The sequence below is a fragment of the Chanos chanos genome, chromosome 16 (genome assembly GCF_902362185.1).
Source record: "Chanos chanos chromosome 16, fChaCha1.1, whole genome shotgun sequence".
Lineage (NCBI taxonomy): Eukaryota > Metazoa > Chordata > Actinopteri > Gonorynchiformes > Chanidae > Chanos > Chanos chanos.
In genome coordinates this window covers 4,919,968-4,942,816 of record NC_044510.1, presented here as the reverse complement: position 1 = coordinate 4,942,816, position 22,849 = coordinate 4,919,968, and the positions used below count along the sequence as shown (strand labels likewise).

The following is a 22,849-nucleotide window of genomic DNA, read 5'->3' as shown; positions in this document are numbered from 1 at the left end:
TTATGAAAATTGGTGAAATATCTATAATTAAGCTTTATGTTTGTGTATTGTGCATTACTGTGAGTTTACAGAACACCAAATGCTATTACTCTGTATTCCAGGACCAGCACTGCATAGAAACTTAAAAATTCAAATTCAGATTTTGTCCAAACAGTTGTCTGAAGGGAGAAAGAGCAAGACAGAGAGAGAGGTGTTCAAGCGACTTACAGTGACACCCCTGTGGGAGATAGTCAAGAAAGATTCTGGAATATTAGTCCTTGTGTCATTAAATCAGTTTCTGTGGAGTGAAATGATATGAATGTGAATGAACATATGCAAAGTGACACTGATTCATATGCTGCACTGGGGGTTGATTAGTATGGTAACTTGTTGGAAAGTCAAACAACATGAAATTCTAATCACAATTTTATTCAAATACATTTATCTAATGATGCTTGCCTCCACGTTGACTCAATAATGGTTTAGTTCTGTGTATTCAGCCTTTTTTCAAAAAGTGCGACTATAAGGTAATATGTATCGTTTCAAGAGAATCTTCTCATCATGGAAGTGCATTTAAATGAAGTTTGATTTCCTGCAAAGTAAGCCTGTTTATAATTATTATCATATGTGTATATCAGGTTTCATGTGACAGATTGTGATATTGTAAGCTAATGCTTCTATGACCTTGTTTTTCCTGTCTGTAAATAGGCCTACTGTAAGTAAACGTCTGCTTGAGAACTTAACCTGACAGTATTTCACTCAAGGAGCTCATTTCTTGAATAACCACAAAACAGTTTACAGGTTGATGAAGCTCACTTTCAGCTGCGCTCTAAACAAACCGCTCGCGTTGCCGTTGGATTCAGCAACATGTTCTCAAGTCCCTCTCAACGAACTGTCAAGGACTGTTAACCACCCGACTATTGGTTGCACCCACATTTGACCTTCATCACCCCATTGCCAACCTTTGCTTTTGACCACAATGGCGTTTGACATGACAACTGTGCTGAATTTGTTGTTGCCGTGGGGTATCGTTGGGAGCCTGCTGTTTGCAGCTAATCCTCCAGAGAACACGTTGACTGGTCTGTGCTGGCCGACCGCATTGCGCCGCGCGATGAGTCATACTCAAAGGGCGGGAAAGGGGAACCAACGCATAGTGATAAATAGGGTGGATGAAATTGTCCAGTCCTGTTCTGACACACGCTTGGGATTTGATTAATCTGAACTCAGTGGCTTTGAGCAACGACCAGAGCTCGCGTAGCTTTCATGGGCTTTTTTTTTTTAACAGATGTGAAACTTGTGATGATGTCTTGAATCGTCACAGTATTGCCTTTAGATATGGTAGTAGTAGCTGTAGCCTGTTAAAATTACGTTTGCTTTATTACGGGCTGTGACAAGTGAAACCGAATTTTAATCCTTGTCTGAGATATCAATCCTTAATGTTCGGCTTTAAAGACGAGACCTTTGGGCTAACAAATTCTCTCTCTCTCTCTCTCTGTCTCACAACATGAAAATTAAGGAGATTTTCGTTTATTTTGTAGGATTTTTGTTCTAGTTCAATCTGAGTCTAGAGTCTATGAAAACGTCCCAATACTGTCCGAAGTATTTCAGTGATAGTACTAACACGGCTATTTGCATATTAACCGCTTCATGCATGGCCGAAGAATACTCTCCACGTTTATACGGAGCCTTAATTGCATATTTTCCGCACTCTGCCTGTCAGTTCAGGGACACATTAGTCGTCCTTTCTGATTTAATTCAAAGTCGACCTCCCTAGACACACGCCCTCTTGTATAGCCCTCGCAAAAGAGATTAAACAGCTACTGCCAAGGTGATAATGCACCCCGACAATTAGAATAATATCTGTCCGCGTAGTATCTTCACCTCCTCTGCTCTCTCCCGTGTCTGAAGTAACTGCAACTGAAGGCGTGTAACAAGCCTACCTACACACGCGGCAAAGCTCAATAACCTTAGGCTATTCGCTCAATATGTTTCAACTGTCCGAAACTGCCCCCTTAATAAATACCTGTACAATTAATTTTAGTCAGATCTGATTTAAGACTGAGGCGAACACAAACGAGGGCTGACTCAATTAAAGACTTAGTACGTGGACAGGTTCTTTACACAGCGCAGCGGAACCTTGAAAGGACGTGTAGGCTATATAGAAACGAGCAGCAGTTATGCTTACCGGTTTCGTTCCCTAGCAACACGTCACGGAAGGTGATTTGCGCTGCTAGGTTGACGTTGACTAATGGTATAAAACTAACAGTCTGTTAGGGGTTGAAATTGTGTTTGCTGGCGGGCGATGGTCACGTTTCAGTAGCTGAAATTTCATAAAACTACACATCTGTGGCAAATGATGTGGACGGCGGAGTACTAAGTGGGATATCTTTTTTTCCAAGTGAGGGCAACAAGTGTTTTGGTACTCGCACGTGTAGTAGCCTAGGCCTATAGGTTACTACTCAGACTTCATCTGTATGGGCTGTAGGTTAACATATCCTAGTCGAATGCCGGTGGAACGCCAACACATATGCCTATGTGAACTGGTCAGAAAATACACGGAAATACTCACACAGGCTTACAGAATCGTAGATGCTTGCACACTGCTTATAGTGTAGTATAGGCTATATACTATACTGTACTATTTATAGTAGGCCTATGTATGTATGCAGGCTGTGTATGTGTATATGTATATATATATATATATATATATATATATATATATATATATATATATATATATATATATATATATATAGGTGTGTGTGCTTATATGCCTATTAAGTATAGATATGGAACACACGCATGGGGTTAGAAAAACAAGTCAATACGTTTGCCGTTTGAAGTGTTAAGATTAATCAAATATTTTGAGTTATCGAGACAGTTTCCTAATTTCCTTTGAATAAAGTAGCGGCGTTGCCCACATGGCCGGAGCAGTGAGGGAAAAACAGTGGTCAAACATTCTGTAAGTTGGCTGCTCTGTGTGCGTATCATTTCCTGACTGGAGTCTATCAGTCGGCTATCTCTTGCGAGTTTCGCTTAGAGCGTGCAATTAATTGATCGTTTGGTTGTTTGTACAGTTCGTTGGACTGAAAACTTCTCTCCTCCTGGATTTTTTTTCGGAGAAATATTAGTGTTTGAGGAACGATAAAAGCTTACAGCAATATGGAGTTGTGGAACGATAGGTATATCAGTTAACCTTTGATCTTCTTGGGCCGTTTTTCAGAATAGAAAGTCCTCAGTACCCGACGATTTGCTCTGTGCCACACACGCGCTGGTTGTATAGTTCCCTGACATCACTCCCCGGTTTCAAAATCGGTTCAAACCCGATAGTACATCTTTGTTCTCTTTGCCAAGGTTGTATTTTCAGGGTATCTACAGACCGAAATGCCCCCCCCCCCCCCCCCCAAACTCCAAGAATCTAATCGTAACTGGAACTTTTGAAAATTTATGAAACCCAAAAGAAACCTTTTTTTTCTGTAAGGTATGATAATGCCTTGAATTAATTTAGCAGTTTTTCTATAAACACCGTAAATTCGTATTCTTGCAATGATATTTGGTTGCTCTAAAACAGCGCCCCGCCCTCACTCCCCATCCCCCAAACCACCACTGAAACCCAAGGTCTCTAACCAATAACTAGGTCTATCAAAGTGAAATAAGAAAACTGCTAGACTGTGAAAATGAAAGAATAAATCAATAACTGTGGTTACATTTCATAGATGAAGATTAATCAAACTTAGTTACACGTCTGTGTGATACTCTCAGCTTTGACAATTATGTTACGAGACAGGGTTATGAGTAAGTCATTGTTTTCTTGAATTTTTCATTTGAAAAAACTTCCACAAGATACATGAAATTTAGATATTATCAGAACACTCCTCTTAGAGTACCCACCCTTCGCCCCCTCTAATTCGATGACTTGCCCGTCTGTCCTTCAAGTTGAGATCCCCTCTTTGTTGAAGGCCAAGAGGACAATGTCACTTTTCAATATGTGTTTATTTACCATCTCTTTACCTCTTCTTTGCCAATCTGTTTTTATATTGAGAGGAAAAGAGAAGGCAGAGTATATCTTATGCTCTTAAAATACGAATATGCAGCATTTTAGTCAGCCTGACGTACTACTGATCCAAAAACAGAAAACATAAGCAAAACTAATTCGATTTGATTGGATGATGCGATGTCTATAATATTTCTTTTGATTAGCCAGCTGCGGTGACTTCATACTGAGGTCTGGTTTCCCCTGCTTGAAAAGGAATGATCATTACTTCTGTCCTTGCCTTCTGCTGTTTATCACACACACACACACACATACATGCGTGCACACACACACACACACACACACACACACTCTTCTCCACAGTTAACCTTACCCTGTCCATCTCAGCTGTCACCGTAAGGGAACTTGCTCCCGAAGTCAAACTGCCAGATTCACTGGGAACCATATATCTCAATAAGTTGACCAATTATTCCTTTAACTTAAGTGACATTTAAACCATCTGCTTTGTTTGTCCCAATGACATAGTCACCACAGTACTACTGGAGTGAGTAATAACCTGTTATGTAGATCTCAGCCATTTGATTTAAAACAAGCCATTAGTCAGTGTACAGACATCTGACACATTGGTGATGTTTTGAAGTAGAGGAGAGAGTGGCTTCAGTATCAAAGTGTGTGAGGGCGGTGAGACAGAAACACGTTTTATTTGAGCGTGAGCAGAAGCACGAGCCATGAGTCGACTGTAATGAGTTTTATATGTCAGATGTCAAGCTGTCAGATCAAATTACCGCAGAGGGAAAAACACACACGCACACACGCACACACACACACACACCTGGAACCTTTATCAGCATGAAAATAAAGGGAGAGTGTCCAATATTTAGAATAATCACACTTGACACTATGTTTGTGTGTCTGTTTTTTTGTTTGTTTGTTTATCTCTCTCTCTGGCTAATCTGAAGTGTCTCTCCCAAAAAAAAAAAAAAAAAAAAAAGCAAAACCAAGTATACAGATAGGTTTCCTGGCTTATTGGGGATGTTTACCATTTACACATTCCTCTGCATCCTCTCCTTTTTTCAGGTAAGGTTTATGCTGTGCCCCCGGTAAAGGGAATATTAAATTTAATGTAATGCTGGGTTGTATAATTATGGAGCAATTTTTAACAGCAGCCACAGCATAGCTGAGGAGGAGATGTATAAAGAGAGTGGAGTGAGTGAATAGACAAAAGAGACAAATAACGTAAATAATCTCTCTCTCTCTCTCTCACACACACACACACACTTACAAAAACACACATCCACTCTTTCTCTCTCTCTCTCTCTCTCTCTCTCACACACACACACACACACTTACAAAAACACACATCCACTCTCTCTCTCTCTCTCTCTCTCTCTCACACACACACACACACACTTACAAAAACACACATCCACTCTTTCTCTCTCTCTCTCTCTCTCTCTCTCACACACACACACACACACACACTTACAAAAACACACATCCACTCTTTCTCTCTCTCTCTCTCTCTCTCTCTCTCACACACACACACACACTTACAAAAACACACATCCACTCTCTCTCTCTCTCTCTCTCTCTCTCTCACACACACACACACACACACACACTTACAAAAACACACATCCACTCTTTCTCTGTCTCCCTTGTAAATCCACTTACATAAACGCAGCAGATCTCAGGACTCAGATCCTCAGTGCCTTAGGAAAAGCGCCCACAGTTTGGGAGCTAATCTAGAGTAAATGCAGGTTCCTAGGAGCACAAATCTCCACAGAGTCTCATACAAAGTTGTGAGATAAGTTTAACAAATACACACACACACACACACACAAAAACACAAACACAAACCACAAACACGCATGCAAAGTAGACCATACAGCCCTAATGAGAAAACAGGCCAGATTTTTAAGACTATGCAAAATACAGAATATTCATAAAGAACATGGCTCTGTCATCCAGCAATAGATGAATGCAGTTTTGTCTTCTCCGTCTTACCAGAGAATACACAACAAAACATCAGCACAGTTCCAATCTCTCTAACCTTCACCTGTTTGTTCTCCCCTTCTCTCTCTCTCTCTCTCTCTCTCTCTCTCTCACACACACACACACGCACGCACGCACACACACTGAGTCATTTCTGAGTCACTCCTGACCATAGCAGACAGTAAAAACGTATTACAAGTCAATTACAAAAGGATACCGCTCTGCATTTCTCACGTGAAATAAAAAAAAAAAACATATGAGTCTTTTTAGTACTCCGTGGCATCTGTGGCAAAAAAGCAACAGTAACAACTACACAATCAAAATGGTAATTTTTGTGATAAAACACCTTATTCAGTTTTCCTTCCTCAGAAATGAGCTTGATGACCTGTTGGAAATTTTATTTTTTTTGTCCCTAAAATGTAATAACAGAACTAATCAGTTATCTTTATGAGCATGTGATATACAGTGACTATGATTCGTTTGAATCTTATTTACGGGAAAAATATTTCGTTTTGATTTTGATTAGCTTAGGTGAACAGTTTACGGTATTTCAAATTAAGTGACAGGCGGGCTGTAATCTTGTACAGGACCAGGAATAACGGACACACGACAAGTTTGGCTCTTAACAGCCCAGGTAATGCACAATACCGACTTTGATTACGTCTACGTGAAATAGAACAGCGACGCTACGTGGTAAAACAGGAACAGGTCCGTTTTATCAGAGTTTTATCACAGTCAATATATTGTCTTTGCAGCCTAAATCTTGTTTTAAAAAAGCTGTAAACTTCTTTTTGGCGCCATTAAAAGAGATAGTGAAATGAGTTTCAAGCCTTGCGTGTATCTCAATTACCAAACTACCACATTCCAATACTAAACATAAAAACAGCCCCGTAAAAAGTATCTGCATTTTAGTAATAATGTATAAGTAGACGACTTAATATGCTAATATATTTGCAAGGAAAATGTCACAACTGTCTACGCTGGTGAGTATCTCAACTGTCAAACCACGATACCCTGCGATAAGCTGTTCAAACAACTGATGGCACACAAATCAAACAACGTATATACCGACATATTAGCTACACAGTACTAGCTGGTGGAACTGACGTGTTAACGTTAACCCACGTGCAATGCGGATCAAAATATAATATGAGGATCTTGAGTTTTTCGGGCTGATTAGACCTGTTGAATCAGTTTGGATAGAGTCTGCATTCAGTTGAAAGTATCCCTTTAACGGATGACGTAACCGGACTAAGTTTGTGCTCTACTTTAGCGTGTGAACTCCCTCGAGCCGCAGAAAAAGGAGTGTTGGCACAGGAGACGAAGGATACGCAGACCGGATGAGAAACTAACACAGGGACATGGAGTTTTTAATAGGAAATCCTTTCTCCACACCAGTGGGCCAGAGAATAGGTAAGTTTGACCTTACAAGTGATAACAAGTGAGCTCCTCGGGTTTTTCATTAGTTCGTACCGGCGAGATTGCATTGTTGCGCCTGAATCCTTGATGCTTTGTGTTCTTCTTCAACTTATTACGACTTTTGGACGCTATGGGCATAATGCTGGAACATTTTAAAAGGTGAAGGGTTTCAGTAATACGCAGATTTTCTACAACTGTACTGAAAAGTCCCCCGTTAATTAATTGATTAAGATTGACAGCGATGTAAAACACTAAGTCTAGAATGACACCTCTTCCATTCAGTACCAACAAAGAGGCGGGCTCAAGACGCCTTTATCCTGTTTTTGGTTGGTCTAGCTTTGTTTAGTAGCAGAGCAGTTTTCAAATGAGGGTTCACAGAAGGCGGGATAAAGATGATGTTGCGTCTCACTTCCTACAAAGTCAAGATTTGACCCAATTTAAAAGTAAATTCTTTTGAAAGAAAGAACATTTAGAACTTAAACTTGATTAACAAAAACACAAAGAGAGAGAGAGAGGAGGGGTGCACGTTTACCGCAAGGCCATTTAGACATATATGAACAGGGCGCTTGCAAAGACGCAAATTTATGGACAGAGCAAGTCCGGTCAAACCCTGTCAATCTTGCATGTTAACACAGGTTAACATTGCAAACTGTTAGCTGTCATCCTAACCCCGGTCAAAAGTGTTACTATTATCCTTCTGAAGTGCTGTAATTGTTTGAAGTAGATACACAAGTCGACCTTACACAGTGCAGACACAATAATTACTTAATTGCTGAGCTAGCTACCCACTCGGTCTCGATGCCAACCATGTCTCCTCCCTTCCAAACACTGAACACTGAATTTGCCAGAATAAATATGTGCCAAGCCGGCTGACAGTCACATGAACAACTGGAAGAGAGAGAACGACAGAGACAGAAAGAGTGGGAGAGAGAGAGAGAGAAAGAAAGAGAGAGAGAGAGAGTTTTAATACTGAACAAAGAGGGATTTCAGTTACTTTGATGGTTGAGTGGGCATCTACTGGAAGTTTGAAGTAGACTCTGAAACACAGAGTCTGAATGACTGGCTGCTGTTGTGTGCTGCATTGCTCACCAAATACACCCAAATTAGACTCAACTTTGCAGCTAATCAGTTGTTATCTCAACAAACTGTCCAGTTCAAGGAAATTCCTGAGGTTTCCCTCACAGTACTGGTGTAGTGTGTAATGTGATACTGCTTTGACAAAACAGCAAACAGTGCAGAACAAGTTCCAGTGGAAAAAAACATTACTTGGTCTGACACCACTCCAAGCAACACTGGCCTAAATTAATTTATTGTCTTGTCACTGAAGCTGATTTGGCTTGAATGTGACAGTAGTAATAGTAGCTGGACGGGAAATCATCCTTACAGAAAAACATTAAAACAGACGGACATCTATACACCATCACAAACATGTTATTAGTGCTTGAGGCAGATAGATAGATAGATAGATAGATAGATAAAGAGATTGACAGTATCCTCATTTATATGACAACACAACCATATGTTTGTATCAAACTTGTGTGTGGATTAATACCTTGTATGTGTCTTTGGTGTTTGATCTTTCCAGAACATGCCACAAGCTCCTCTCTGCCTGCTGAGGACTGGAGCCTTAACATGGAGATCTGTGACGTGATCAATGATACGGAGGAAGGGTGCGCTGCCTCATTCAAATATTCATATTGTTCATTTGTTATGTAAAATGTCTTTTTATTTTACTCTTGATGTGTTTGTGGGTTATTGACGTTTGTGGACGTTTCCCCACACAGGGACGTATCGTGTGACATTTTTATGGTTTTTGTTAACGTTTAATTTCCAGGCCAAAAGATGCCGTCAGAGCCATTAAGAAGAGAATTGTGGGAAACAAGAACTTCAGGGAGGTTATGCTGGCTTTGACTGTGAGTTTATGTCTTTTATCTCTCTCTCCCTCTCTCCATTTTGATCTCTTTCCCTCTCTCTCTCTCTCTCTCTCTCTCTCTCTCTCTCTCAGTCCTCTCACTCTTTCATCTCTCTTCTTCTTCTCTGGTTTCAGGTTCTGGAGGCGTGTGTGAAGAACTGCGGCCACAGGTTTCATCTCCTGGTGTCAACTCGTGAGTTTGTGGAGGGTGTGCTGGTCCGAGCCATTCTACCCAAAAACAACCCCCCTCTTGTCCTCCATGACAGAGTACTGGGGATTATCCAGGTTAATACCTCCTTTTACCCTTTAAACTTTCGTGTTCTGTGTGGTTCTGCAGTTAAGCCGGATCTGGAGAGCCCTTTTGTTTTTCTTGTTTGCGGGTTTGAGCTGTGGGAACTCCTCGTGAATCTCTCTCTGCGTTTAAGAGCATTCAAACAGAGAACTGGGCGTGTGCTGGTGTATAATCCCATTTGTCTGTCTGTGTGTGTGTGTGTGTGTGTGTGTGTGTGTAATATAGGCGTGGGCCGACGCCTTTCGCAGCTCTCCTGATCTAACGGGTGTGGTCTCTGTTTATGAAGACCTGAGGAGGAAAGGATTGGAGTTCCCCATGATCGAACTGGACGGATATTCCCCCATTCATACTCCACACAGGGTACAGGCATAGACTTACAGCTATGGTTAAATGCACATACACGCACACACACACAACCACACCCGTTGTGTGTGTGTGTGTGTGTGTGTGGATGTGCGTGTGTTGGTTGTGTGTATGTGTGATCATTTATATTCTCACTTAAATACATAATATTGAATGTAATATTGATACCCGAGATATCATATGACTACAGGTACATAAAATTCATTCTTACAAAAATTCAGTCAGTGTCCGAAACTGAAAGCACTGAAACTAAACTGAATCCAATCATGTTGTGTGGAATATGTTATATGGAATGCTCTAGTCCACGGTTGCTTCATTGCTAAACACACAGTGTTCTTTCACACAGAGTGTTCCAGAATGTTTCTCCATGGTGCCGTCGTTTTCAACGAAACAGTCGCCTGACTCCGCCCCCCTGCAACCTCCCGCCCCCCTGTTACCTGACCAGGTGCTGTAAACGTCAATTAAATAAAGTGCATCTGCTCAGCAGATTCCATAAACGTGACTCAAATCAGGGCGCATACCAATATGCATTGTAAACGTGCCAAAGTACCTGTGGAACAGGTGGAGGTGTGTTAAAGCCATTTACGACATGACAATAACACTGCTAATGATATTTAAAGAAAGTATGAACGTACAGAAATTACGATCGCCCTTTCAAGGGCTGAAGAGCTCTCGGTCAGACCAAGGAAGGTCAGAGAAGCAGAAAGAGAAATAGTTTGATTAATGTTAGAAGCAAGAGTGATGACATCGTAGATTCTCCAGATTAATCACATACGTTTTCAGGATTTGTGTCGTCATTTATTGCCATTTTTTCCACTTTCAGCCAGGGCAGGAATTCATCACGTTACATTTTTATTATCCAACACCACCTTAGGGTGTGAAACAAATCTTTAAATATGAATGTTGTAAAAAAAAAAAAATTGTCCGAAAGGAAAATTATGCTGAAGACTGAAATTAGTGTGAACAGCACATAATCTTGTAATCCAACTACAATATCTATTGTATTTGGATTATGTGATTATGAGAAATAAATATTGATTCGTTTTGGCCAAATAGTTCTCACAGTATCAAGACTAGCATTTTATAAAATACTGCAGTAATTTCAACCTTGAATGAACTCTTGTCTTTTTCAAGGAGAGGAGGTTAAAGTCTGACCTGGAAGTGATTCATAGTAACCTCACAGTGATGTCAGATATGATGTCACAGCTGGAGCCAGGAGGTGCCCAACAGTCTGACACGGAGCTGCTACAAGTTAGTTCTGCCGCCTTCTGAGTTCTCACATTCCTCAATTGCACAAATTACCGTGTAATTAGTGTAATTATCTGGTAATGCGTCAGCAATGACTTTCCAAATGTTTATTGAAATAGAAGTTTAAAACATGTACTTTATTGTCTTTACTTTTGCATTCATGCAAGCTAACTTAATCTCTCGCTATCTCTCTCTCTCTCTCTCTCTGTCTTTTTCTCTGCGGTGTTTTTGTGCGAGTAGCAGTTATTTTCTCAGTGTAAAGGGATGCAGAGCAGGTTAGTGGAGGTCATTCCCAGATTGTCTGAGGAGAAAATGGTGCAGGAGGTGTTGGCAGCCAACGACGACATCAACAACGTATTCTCTCGCTATCACAGGTGTGAAGCATCTTATTCCCAGTCAACACTCACCATATGAATATCAGACTCAGGTTCATGAATAACATCCACTCTCTCATTCAGGTTCCAGAGACAAAACTCTACACAGCAGGTCAGACCCTTTGTTCTAATTCTAGAACCTTGTTCTTCATGTTCTAATGTACCACTCCTCAGTGATAATGGGTTCTGAATACTGTTTTTGTTTTCTTTTCATTTCGTTTTGTTTCATTCAGAACCCAGCGTCTGACAACCTCATTGACCTCAACCCCACCTCTTACCCAGTCAGCCAATCAGAGGCAGCTCTCGCACACACAGCCGTCAATACACTGTCCAGTCAGATGGCTGGCCTTAGTAAGCATCCGTAATGTGCCTGACACTCATTTTCATGGGTCATATGCAGAACTGAATATATTTTCACACCAAATTGTGTTGTTTTCCGCAGGCACTAAAGAATATGAATTTTCTCAAAAACAAAGCAGTTCCACGGTGGCACAGCAGAGAAGGTAGATTACTCAGTTGTAGAGCGTTTGTGTGTATGTGTGTGTGATTCATATGTCATATGAAATCATCTTTACTCATAAGTAATACAACATGCACACTTTGTGGTGTGAGATGTTGTTGAATCTCACATGTATTAAATATGAAATATTTCTTCAATGAACTCAGTCCATTAATGAACTGTGTGTGTGTGTGTGTGTGTGTGTGTGTGTGTGTATATGTCTATGTTTTAGTGAGCAGAGGGAAGATTCAGAGCTTCTGGCCACAGCTCATACACAACTACAGCCTGGAACGGTCAGTGCATCTGAATAATTTACCTGTCAGTGAAAGGGTATCGTGTTTGGAAACCATCAAACTAACACTGATCCTCCAGATCATATGACTGTAGTAGTTATTTCTGTGTTTGTGTTCTAACTTTATGTGACTTCAGTCTTGTGTTACATGTATGTAAAGATATGAAATATTCAGAGTTATGATTGCCCACTGAAGCGTGTTTGTTGGTTAACCCTAACATCCTTCAGTTTGTTGTAATTTGTACAAAGTCTTTGCATGTCACTAAAAAAAATAACCTCTTTGTCTATGTGAAGGATGACAGCTCAGACTCCACCCTCCTTGGCTCCTCCCCTCAATTTGATTGGATGGTGGAAAAGGGAATGGTGGGTCTGATTGGCTGGTTGAACCAGCAGGTTTGCAGGTTGCAGTGCTGTTGGCTTGGCTTTGTGGATATTTGTCGCTGGGGTCTTTGGCTCTGTGTTAGAATGAATTTGCTGTTGCATTTAACACACAAAGTGCAGTTCCACGGTTGAATCCTTTTATGTGGTGGAGGCTATGCATTCTTGTTTCATTAATTTGAGGTTCTTTAGTCTACGCGTGCTTATAGCTACTCGTTTTTCTGCGTCGCTTCAGATAGTTCTTCAACACTCTTTCCTTAGCGTTTCTGACTCATTTGATTTGAGATTTGTACATGTAACTTGAGCATCTGTCCAAATCTCTCATTGCTTTTAATAGCAAATGAACAGTTATGCAGGTCCAAGTGTACTTATTCTATGTAAGATCAGAGGGGGTTTTTTTTTAACCCGAACTGAGAGAGATGATTCTACAATGGCTGCTTATTTGGTCTGTTGATTGCTGGATTTGATTTGAGGTTTCATATGGAAGACGCTTTCACGTCAGACCAATTCCAAACTGACGTATATTCCCTTTCCCTAAGGCCGCTCCTCAAACCTCTTGCTTCACCCTCCTTATAAACCTCCGTCGTATTTCAAAGGGCTTTACTGACCTGAGTGCAGCAAAACTCCACAGACCACTAGATATTTTGGACACTATTCCATATCCTGGTGTTCACTCCCTGTCACTTCATGAGTATCTTCTGGCTGAAGCCAGAGACCTGTTGGTTGGGGGCAGCGGTCTGCTGGTAGGGTCAAGGGCCTTCTTTTGGAATTGGGCAGATCTGCGGTTTCAAGAGCGTTGGGCTAAAACAAACTGGGCTGATCTTTCATCTTTTTACCGCTCCTCTGTTCTGTTCTCTCTCTTTTTCTCTCTCTCTCCCTCTCCCTCTCTCTCTCAGATCCCCATTAACCAGAGTGCTGTGATGGACGACATTGAAAAATGGCTTGAGTTTGACGAGGTGAGAGAGCATCCATGCTGACTTCAGTGCACTCACCCTCCCCATCAGTCTATATTTTCAGACAACGTCAGAAAAGACTCTGTGTTTGTAAATCTAAGTGCTTGTAGCTTTACGGGCGAGTGCTACAGAACAATTACAGTAAACGTTTTCCGATTCTGTGCCTTGACTGGTGCAAGTCATCACTTTTGCCGCCCCATTACGTAATGCCCCCTTGAGGTAGAAATGTCAGCATCTCAGATTCATAAATGTTTAATATTCAGATATTATTATTATTAAGGTACAAAAAAATTGAAAGTATTGCTCCCTGTCACTGAAATTTGATCACTTGTTGGTGAGTACTTGCACGGACACAGATGTTTCAAAACGGTATGATAGATCACATGTTACCTACTAAACCCAAGAGAACAGGGTCATATAGTCCCCCATCATTTGCTTTAACTATGTAAAACTGAAATCAAACTCAGTTTTAGGCTGTGAATGATACTGTCAGACTCAGTTTTAGGCTGTGAATGGGTTCTCTGTTAACAGAGATCTGAGGGTTGAATTTTGGAACATTTCACAGGCTGTGATTTGTGCTCGTGGCTATAGAATGCAGGCGCCTGATTGGTTAAAATATTTCTCTCATGTTTGTGTTCCACAGGATGATGATCTGATTGATTCTGAGGGAGTGACCAGTGAAGGTTTGCAGCCAAAATTCATATTCTCTTTTTTTTCCTCATTCTTCCCTCTAAATAGCCTACATTTATTCCTTTAATTATTGTAAATAACCTATTGGAGTAAATAACCAACCATTTAAAAGTTCAACATACTAAATATTCAAAAACAAAGGATGTATAATTTGAAAAACAGTATTGACATAACAAGTCTCAAAAATGTAACCTCAAAAGCCTGTCTAATTGAAGCCTGTCAGTGTTTCCTCATTTTAAATCCACTCATATAGTTGTTAGTTCATTAAAGCCAGATGTTGGTTATGTTGGTGGGGTCATTCTCTGTTATTTTTCTTGTCCAGAGTTTGACAGGTTTCTGGCAGAGAGAGCAAAAGCGGCAGAGCGTCTTCCCTCATTAAGGGCGTCCTCACATGACCCAGACCAGCAGAACCAGGACCAGTTACAGAACTAGAACCAGTAACAGCCCCAGCTCGTATATCAGGACCACAGTCAGAACTACGCAATGCCCTCAGAACAGTGATCCAAACTGCTCAGAAGCCCAGACAGAGAGTTGGCCCAGAACTATATCCTGGACTGAAGAACTAACTTCTATTATAAATATATTTGGACTCGCAACAAAAAAAAAAAAAACCACACACACACAAAGCAGAACATCAGAACCTTGGCCTGAATTGCTCAAACCCATCATCCTGACAGTAGCATGGCTGGAAAAACAATCAGACTGCTCCAAATGTAGTTATGGATGTCCTGTTACTGTGGTACTGTAGGCTATCTTTTGATCAGTCCCAGATGAAGTTAGCTTTCTGTTGTTGTTGTTGTTTTTTTTTTTGTTTTTTGTTTTATTTTTTTGACTTTTTAAATATTAACTTCAGATGAAGATATTGATGCAGGTGATTTGATGGATAAATGGTTTTTATGTAACAGAATATTATGCCATATGGAAAACTCTAACTTAGGAATTGTTGTGGTTTTCTGGATTACTGACCAGTTTTAAATATTCAGACTAACATATTTATAGCAATAAAGCAGACCAAATGTTGGTTTGTTACACCTAGAATGTTTCTGTCTTTAGACAACAGGTTAATTTCTAAATGTTTCTTACATTTAGAAATGTTTTTGATTGGATAAAATGTTTTTCTAAATGTGACTTGACGTTGAACGTTGAAGACCTTGAGAGTGGTGATGGAGAGCAATATTAAATTATTTTCTAGAAACATAATTCATTAAACAGAAATGGCTTTGTAGGATTGTCTAACAGATGACTGCACATTTATAATTTTTGTTATTAACGCTGGCTTGCTCAGGAACCGAATACCTGCAGATGCTATTCCTGTGTAGAACTGGAACTGTCAAAGTCAGCCAAATGCATTAAACGCGCTCTAATGCTCTTGTATTAAACACAGGACGAGAATATCGTGTACCGTACTCTCTGTTCGTGTTGGTCGTAGGAGGCACCATGATATAGCACAACAATGTTCTGAAAATTCAGTCAGCGATGAGTCAACAGTTATCTGATATATTTAACACCCACATGATTACCTAAGTACAGTGAAGTACTGACTGATGCATAACCCCAAGGTAGAGAATATCAGTTATCGATCTAAGCACAATTCCAGTGTTCCGATAATTTCAAGATTTTGGCTTTGGACCGCTAAAACCAACGACAGTTTGACCCGACGACCACAACACGCTGCACAACGAACTAATAAAGAGATCTGGTCAGGGCAGAAGACTTCTGAAGTGGCAGGAAATATATAACAACTACGCTTAAACTGGCCCTCCCGTAGACGCTCAACGCTGCAAAGGAGTATATATTAGTTTAACTGGCACATAATCAAACCAACTTAAATAACTCACTAGCCAATATACTAGCTCTTTCCTTTAGAGTAAAGTGTAGCTACTTGTTTTGGTTTTTTGATTGGATAAAATGTACAGACGAGGTACACTCCTTACATTTGATTGGTTCTTTTCGTTACGCCCAAGTCAGTTACATATCCTATGTCGACGTCACTTACTTGCCCCTTCCCACGCGTTCTGTGCAGTGTTCTCTGTTTGTTGGGGGCTTTTTGACAGAAGAAATACAATGCCTCTTCGGACAGCTGTTTGTAGGGTTAGTACCCCTTTGAGGAGTATTCTACGACCCCAAACTATCACGTCCAATCGAGCATATGCTGCTGTCGCACAGGCTCGATCGGTGCTTGAAAATGAACTCGATACGATCCGAGCTGCTGGTACGTGGAAGGGAGAAAGAGTGATTACGTCCAAACAGGGACCACATATCAACGTGGACGGCAGTCGTGCGGGTATGCAACAGCAATTTGACATACACAGTGTCTTATTAATCTCAAAACTAATTTGCGCAACTGTCACTTGACACACAAACTTGCTGAAAGTACCGTGAGTACTACTAAATACATTAAGCCGAACCTGCACCTTCCGGTTAGTTACAACATGTAGAACCGAGTTTCTGGGCGAGGATTATGGCAAGTTCCGGAACAAATTGTATTCTTATTGGAGACTCTTCGTAAGTTAGTGAGTTCAGGACAAGGTGGGTTACAGGACAGAGATAGAAACGACCGTAAAGTAAAATGTGTTGAGTTTTTGGAACCAACCCTCTAGGGTGACAAATTGAGTTTAATCTTAATCTTGCTTGCTACCTGAAATCTCCTGAAAGCTGGTATGCTTTTGTTGTCTGGTCCCTTACAGTGGAAATCGACTATTCTTGCGTGTACCGCTGTGAAATAACAGTACAAGAATATACCTGTTACAGCCATTAAACCTGAAAAAAAAAAACGTTGTTCAACAATCAAATTGTTTATTGTTTGTCATTGTAGTCACGTGCTGAGTTTATTTTTGACTGCTTCAGTCAAAACAATTGTCACAATTCTATTGTCCAAGTCAAAACAATTGTCACAATTGTCCAAGAACTCTTTGTTAGTTTAGCATTTCATTGTTTTCTGTCATACCTCTCTTCTTCCTCATGTGTAAGCAACGTCAGAAATTCCATGGCAAAAGTGTTGGCTATTCTTTTTATGTCTCGCACAAGGTCACTGAGATAACTGTCCTCTTAACCCACTGCCTAGTTACTAAATCAATAGTATTTTCAGATTGGTCAGTCTTTTCGATTTGCGTAGCCTGCATGACCCCTTTCACATTTTATATGTGCTCTCTGTTTCTTTCCCTGTGTTAAGAAATACTGAATTTCTGTGCCAACAACTACCTTGGGCTGTCCAGTCACCCGGAGGTGGTACAGGCAGGGATTGACGCGTTGAAGAAATACGGAGCAGGTTTAAGTTCTGTCCGATTCATCTGCGGCACTCAGGTGAGTGAACTCACGGCTTTAAAGGCCTTATAGTGTTAGGTTAATAATGAGTTGTGAATACGCTGAGGCAAAGCTGGGTGCCGCCTGAAATGAAACTGATCTGATTAATGGCTTACTGTCCTTCTGCTACTGTTACTTCCCTTCAGTGTACCCTGTTCTGTAAGGGTGGGACAAAAATTTTTGCAATTTTGCAAGTAACAGCAACATCAGAGTGGAGTCTTTGAGTAGCTTGCAGACCAAGATGTAGTTGTCTTTTAATCTCAGCTACTGGAAAGTAGCCAGAATATTGTTTGAATTATTGTAGTGGTAAATAATCTTTTTATTTTAAAAGCTGTGGCTGTTTTAAGTTGAATCACATTAATAGTCCGTTATGACTGTTGCCAATATCACGTTTGTCTTGAGTTATTTGTCTTATCACTGTTGTCCTTCTGGTGATTCTTCCTCCTGTCAGGACCTCCATAAGGACCTGGAAAAGAAGCTGGCCCTATTCCACGAAAGAGAAGACTGCATCCTATATGCGAGCTGTTTCGATGCTAATGCTGGTCTATTTGAGGTACTATACTTTCTAGAACCCACCACCTGAGAATGACAGCCATTGGCTATATGTGTTTGTGTGCTGCTCCCACACGTGTGAGCAACTTCATTTTTATTTTACATGATGCAAGATAATAAGGATGACAAACCTGAAACTGACCTTGACCACTCTGCAGCTGTTATCTGTGTCTTCTGCAATGTATTTTATACAGTCAATGAAAATAATAATAATAATACTAATAAAAAATCTCCAGCTTCTTACAACATAACAGGAAAGTCTTGTGGCACTCTTACACAATTCATGGAAAATTTAGTGAAGTGAGAAAAGCTACTTCTGTCCTACAACTGTTAAAGTAGTCACATTGGCCACAGCTGTTACTTATAAATGTATAACTGTAAACTGAAGCTTGTGCAAATTGGTTAAATAGCCTTCCTTTCACCGTAGGTTCTGCTGGGCCCAGATGACGCTGTTCTGTCGGACGAGCTGAACCACGCGTCTATCATTGACGGGATCAGACTATGCCGTGCCAAGAGGTTCCGCTACAAACATATGGACATGAATGACTTGGAGGACAAGCTGAAGGAGTCGCAGGTAGAGTGGATGCCGTTATGCTAATTGCTAAACGCTAATCGCTAACAGTGTTCAGCTCCTCTGAACTCTTGCCTGACATGCCTTACTGTAAAGAGGATTTCTCAAGACGTGTCACTCTTATGTAATCACTGCGGTCAAGAATTTCTGATATGGCAATTTAAAAAAATGAGTACAATGGATGAAGCTGACATTCGACTGACATTTTTAGATTTTGAATTGACGCTTTTAATGAGTTGCTGTCCAAGAAGGTACTTTGCTAAATCAGAAGTTCCACAAGTTTAGCATTCCATATTTCATATGTATTTACTTCTTATTAAACTCAAGCCTATTTCATAATCATGTTTTATTAAAAAAAAAAACTTTTATAAGAAAGATGTAGAAACACCATACAGCTGGTTGTAGATAAGGAGAACAAACAATAAAGCACTGTTTACTGGACTGACCAGCAGTCCTGCTGAGTTGTGAAACACTTGCCTAGTTGTTTTGCATGATATTATTTACATTCGTCAAACACTACAATCCACTGACTGGAGGATCGCTCCAGAACAGTTGAACGTCCTGACCGCAACTCACGGACTAACTGTTGCTGTGTCAATCCAGTACTGCCATCTTGGCCCCAGCCCTCAGCGGTTTCTCTGTTTTTCGTTTTCAGTCATCGCGACTGCGGCTGGTGGTGACAGATGGCGTGTTCTCCATGGATGGGGACGTGGCTCCCCTGAGGGAGATCTGTGATCTGGCAGAGCAGTATAAAGCTATGGTCTTCATCGATGAATGCCACGCCACGGGATTTCTCGGCTCCCGGGGCAGGTGGGTACGAGGAAAGGGGGGTGCGGATAACACTAAGAAGGGAGGAAGTTGTAGCTAAGAACTGCAGAAGAAATGGCCAAGTCACCTCTTACAAAGGACACTATTCACCGGAGCCTTTCGCTCTCAACATTCTAGAATCAGTTGAGGAACCAATGAATGGCAAGTTGACAGAATTTAGCCAATCAGTGGAGGTGCTACCAATTTTAGTTTTAGTCAAAGCAAGTCTGTCTGTGCAGACTCAGAGTACCTCAGGTCTCTAAGAGACTTTTATTCTCAGTACTGTTAAAGCAAATGCCTGTTTAAAATACATCGAATCAGAGTTATCACATACTTTTTTGAATATTTTATATGCCTTAATGAATAGTACATGGCGTGTTAATAATGCTGTGTATGTGTGCAGAGGCACAGATGAGTTGCTTGGGGTGATGGACAGAGTGCACATTGTGAACTCCACCCTGGGAAAGGCTTTGGGTGGAGCAGCAGGTGGGTCAGTCTCTTATCTACTGTTACATCAGTCTGTGAGAGAACAGCTTTACTTAGGAGACATAGGAAAAAACACTTATGCTTTCGAGATAAGTTTCCTCGTGCTAAGCGCTCTGTGTTTGATCTTCATATCTATTTTAGGTTTATACTGTGGTGTTCTTATGATCAAGGCCTCTCTATTGGCTTGTGTATTGTATTTTTTAACATGTTTTTTGAAATATTGAAGTTAAGTAAATGCCTTTATTTTTTTTAATGCTCAGGTGGATACACAGTTGGCCCTAAACCTTTAATCGACTTGCTGAGGCAGCGTTCTCGTCCATACCTCTTCTCTAACTCTCTCCCCCCTCCTGTTGTGGGCTGTGCCACCCGGGCTGTGGAACTGCTGCTGGCGTCCAATGAAATTGCTCAGAGCATGGCAGCCAAAACCATGAGGTAGGAGTTGTGGGGGGTGGGAGCTCTGAGTTTTGGTGGAACTAACTACAACCTCTTGCCTGTGTAAACATTTCGAATGTTGCCTGCTTATCTCTGAGGACAGATGATAAGCCTGCAGTGTTTGTCCCCTGAACACAAAAGCAAATTCATGTTTTTGAAATGACTCCCACTCAGAGGGTTTAATGTTAAGCTTAAAGAAAAACTGCTTTGTTCTTTTGTTGGCTCAGTTTCCTTGGCTTGGAAGATCAAAAGTACAACCTGCTGACAACAGAATACCAGAAGTCCAGAAGTCAACCTTTATAACAGAGGCGTTTTTTTAAAAAAAAAAAGCTTTTTGAACAAATGTACTACAGAAATACTGGAAAAGACTTTTCTCTTTCTTCTCCTGGTCCACCCCCAGGTTCAGAAACGCCATGACCCAGGCTGGGTTCACCATTTCAGGGACAACTCACCCCATCTGTCCCGTCATGCTTGGGGACGCCCGTCTGGCCTCCGTCATGGCGGACGACATGCTCAAACTGGGTGAGAAATTCTCCCCATTATTATTATTATTATTATTTCTTTCAAATCCTTGGAAAAAGATCACAGTAACTGCAAGATCAAATGGAAGAGAATGCCAGTGAAGCAAGCAGCAGTATTCATTCTAGGACAGAACAAAGTATAGTTGGGCTGTTGGATAATAATAGTTGTTTCATGAGAAGTCATGAGATCAGTTTGATTTCAGCAGGTAAATATAGTACTTCAGCTAAGGCAGCTATGATACACCAAGCTTGGTGTTTTATGGCTTGTTATAGTTATGTTCTAAAGTAAGAAGACATTTGTGAAAGAATTGCACATTAATTTGAAGTCTTGAAAAGTTCTTGTTAAAACTATGCAGAATGTTGACTTTACTTTTTCTAAAAGAGGTTTTAGTTTAGCTATTATGGATGTGAAAAACAAGAAGTCTCACCCCTGCACTGATGTTGTGCTCTCAAAGAATTCAAACCCATACGACGAATTTAATCTCTCGCCCTCCATCCTCCACTTTCTTTTCCTCTCGCTCCTTCCTCCGCCTTTCTGCGGTTTCTCTCTCGCAGGTGTGTACGTCATTGGGTTCTCCTATCCAGTGGTTCCGAAAGGCAAAGCCCGCATACGAGTCCAGATCTCAGCCGCTCATACAAACGAGGACATCGATCGCGTTGTGGATGCCTTCATCCAGATAGGTCGGAAACATGGCGTGATATCGTAAAATACGGTATAGCCTTGAGAAGCGTTTGTGGGGGGGGGGGGCCGGGGAGGGGGGTGAAGTGCCAGTGAGAAGGAGCGCTAAAATAACAACTGCTTCGCCACAGGACAGACTGTTACAGTCCGAATTGCATTTTTATGCATTAGTATGTATGAGACAAAGAGAACGACATTTTGTTACTGTCGAGATGGAGGTCAATGATGCTGTGTTTGCTGTTTTTTTTTTTCTTCTTCCTAAGAGTGATGACAGAATAAAGGCAAGTTGTTTACAGTGTATGGTGTCTTGATTTTATATTATATTCCTCTGTTTGGTGTTTGTTGATTTGAGAACGTTTTTATCCACCAAAGTATATCCATCATGTCAAAGGTTATAATTTCCAGTTTCATTAGACTCACACATAATCAGCCCCAAGAACAAAGGTGATGTTGATCCATTGCACAAGACAGATGCTATCCATGTATTATTATTATTATTATTATTATTATTATTATTATTATTATTATTATTATTATTATCTGGGGGAAATGCCTTGTGTTTAAGGTGTTTTAAGTTTGTAAGCGTTGGAAAACAACATAATTTAATACTGCGTTCAGTTCACGATGGCAGGACCTTCAGTTAGTGCAAATAAAGTCTATTCCTGACCCCATTTGTTCCATTCATAGTCAAACCTAACATTAAAAACTGGCCACATTGTCATGAATGATTGTAGTTCACTCCACATAATACGTCACAGATTGCCCGTGTTTACTTCTTTCCACTACTTCTTATCATATTGTTGAAAAATTATTACTCTCCTTTAAGCTAACCATAGTAACCATGATAAACAATGTAACCACAATGTATTCATTATTATAGGGGTGAATCAATGTAATCATTTATATTAAAAGTTATAACTATACAATCTTTTTTATTACAAGAAATATCACGTTCTCTGTGTTCAAAAAGAAGAGGTCAGTGAGGCTCTTAAGGACTGCCTGTGAGATAAGGAAGGAGCCCCTGCCAGAGTGTTGTTGTCATTAACAACGCAGGCAGATGGCGAAATGTTCAAGGTCTCATGGTACGTCTTAGCGGGGCAGTAACTATTG

General features: G+C 40.7%; 2 protein-coding genes across 2 annotated transcripts; both read left to right on the top strand.

The window, feature by feature from the left end:
* Positions 1 to 7,329: 7,329 nt before the first annotated feature.
* Positions 7,330 to 14,820, top strand: tom1 (target of myb1 membrane trafficking protein). The gene is made up of 13 exons (XM_030793894.1): positions 7,330 to 7,381; positions 8,973 to 9,057; positions 9,222 to 9,300; positions 9,435 to 9,584; positions 9,817 to 9,951; positions 11,089 to 11,205; positions 11,443 to 11,576; positions 11,661 to 11,688; positions 11,810 to 11,917; positions 12,662 to 12,730; positions 13,642 to 13,701; positions 14,342 to 14,381; positions 14,711 to 14,820. The coding sequence occupies exons 1-13, from the start codon at positions 7,330 to 7,332 to the stop codon at positions 14,818 to 14,820; spliced, it is 1,167 nt and encodes a 388-aa protein (XP_030649754.1).
* Positions 14,821 to 16,390: 1,570 nt separating this feature from the next.
* Positions 16,391 to 22,037, top strand: gcat (glycine C-acetyltransferase). The gene is made up of 9 exons (XM_030793547.1): positions 16,391 to 16,672; positions 17,561 to 17,691; positions 18,143 to 18,244; positions 18,671 to 18,817; positions 19,470 to 19,624; positions 20,025 to 20,107; positions 20,368 to 20,539; positions 20,940 to 21,061; positions 21,616 to 22,037. The coding sequence occupies exons 1-9, from the start codon at positions 16,453 to 16,455 to the stop codon at positions 21,765 to 21,767; spliced, it is 1,284 nt and encodes a 427-aa protein (XP_030649407.1). The 5' UTR covers positions 16,391 to 16,452; the 3' UTR covers positions 21,768 to 22,037.
* Positions 22,038 to 22,849: the final 812 nt, after the last annotated feature.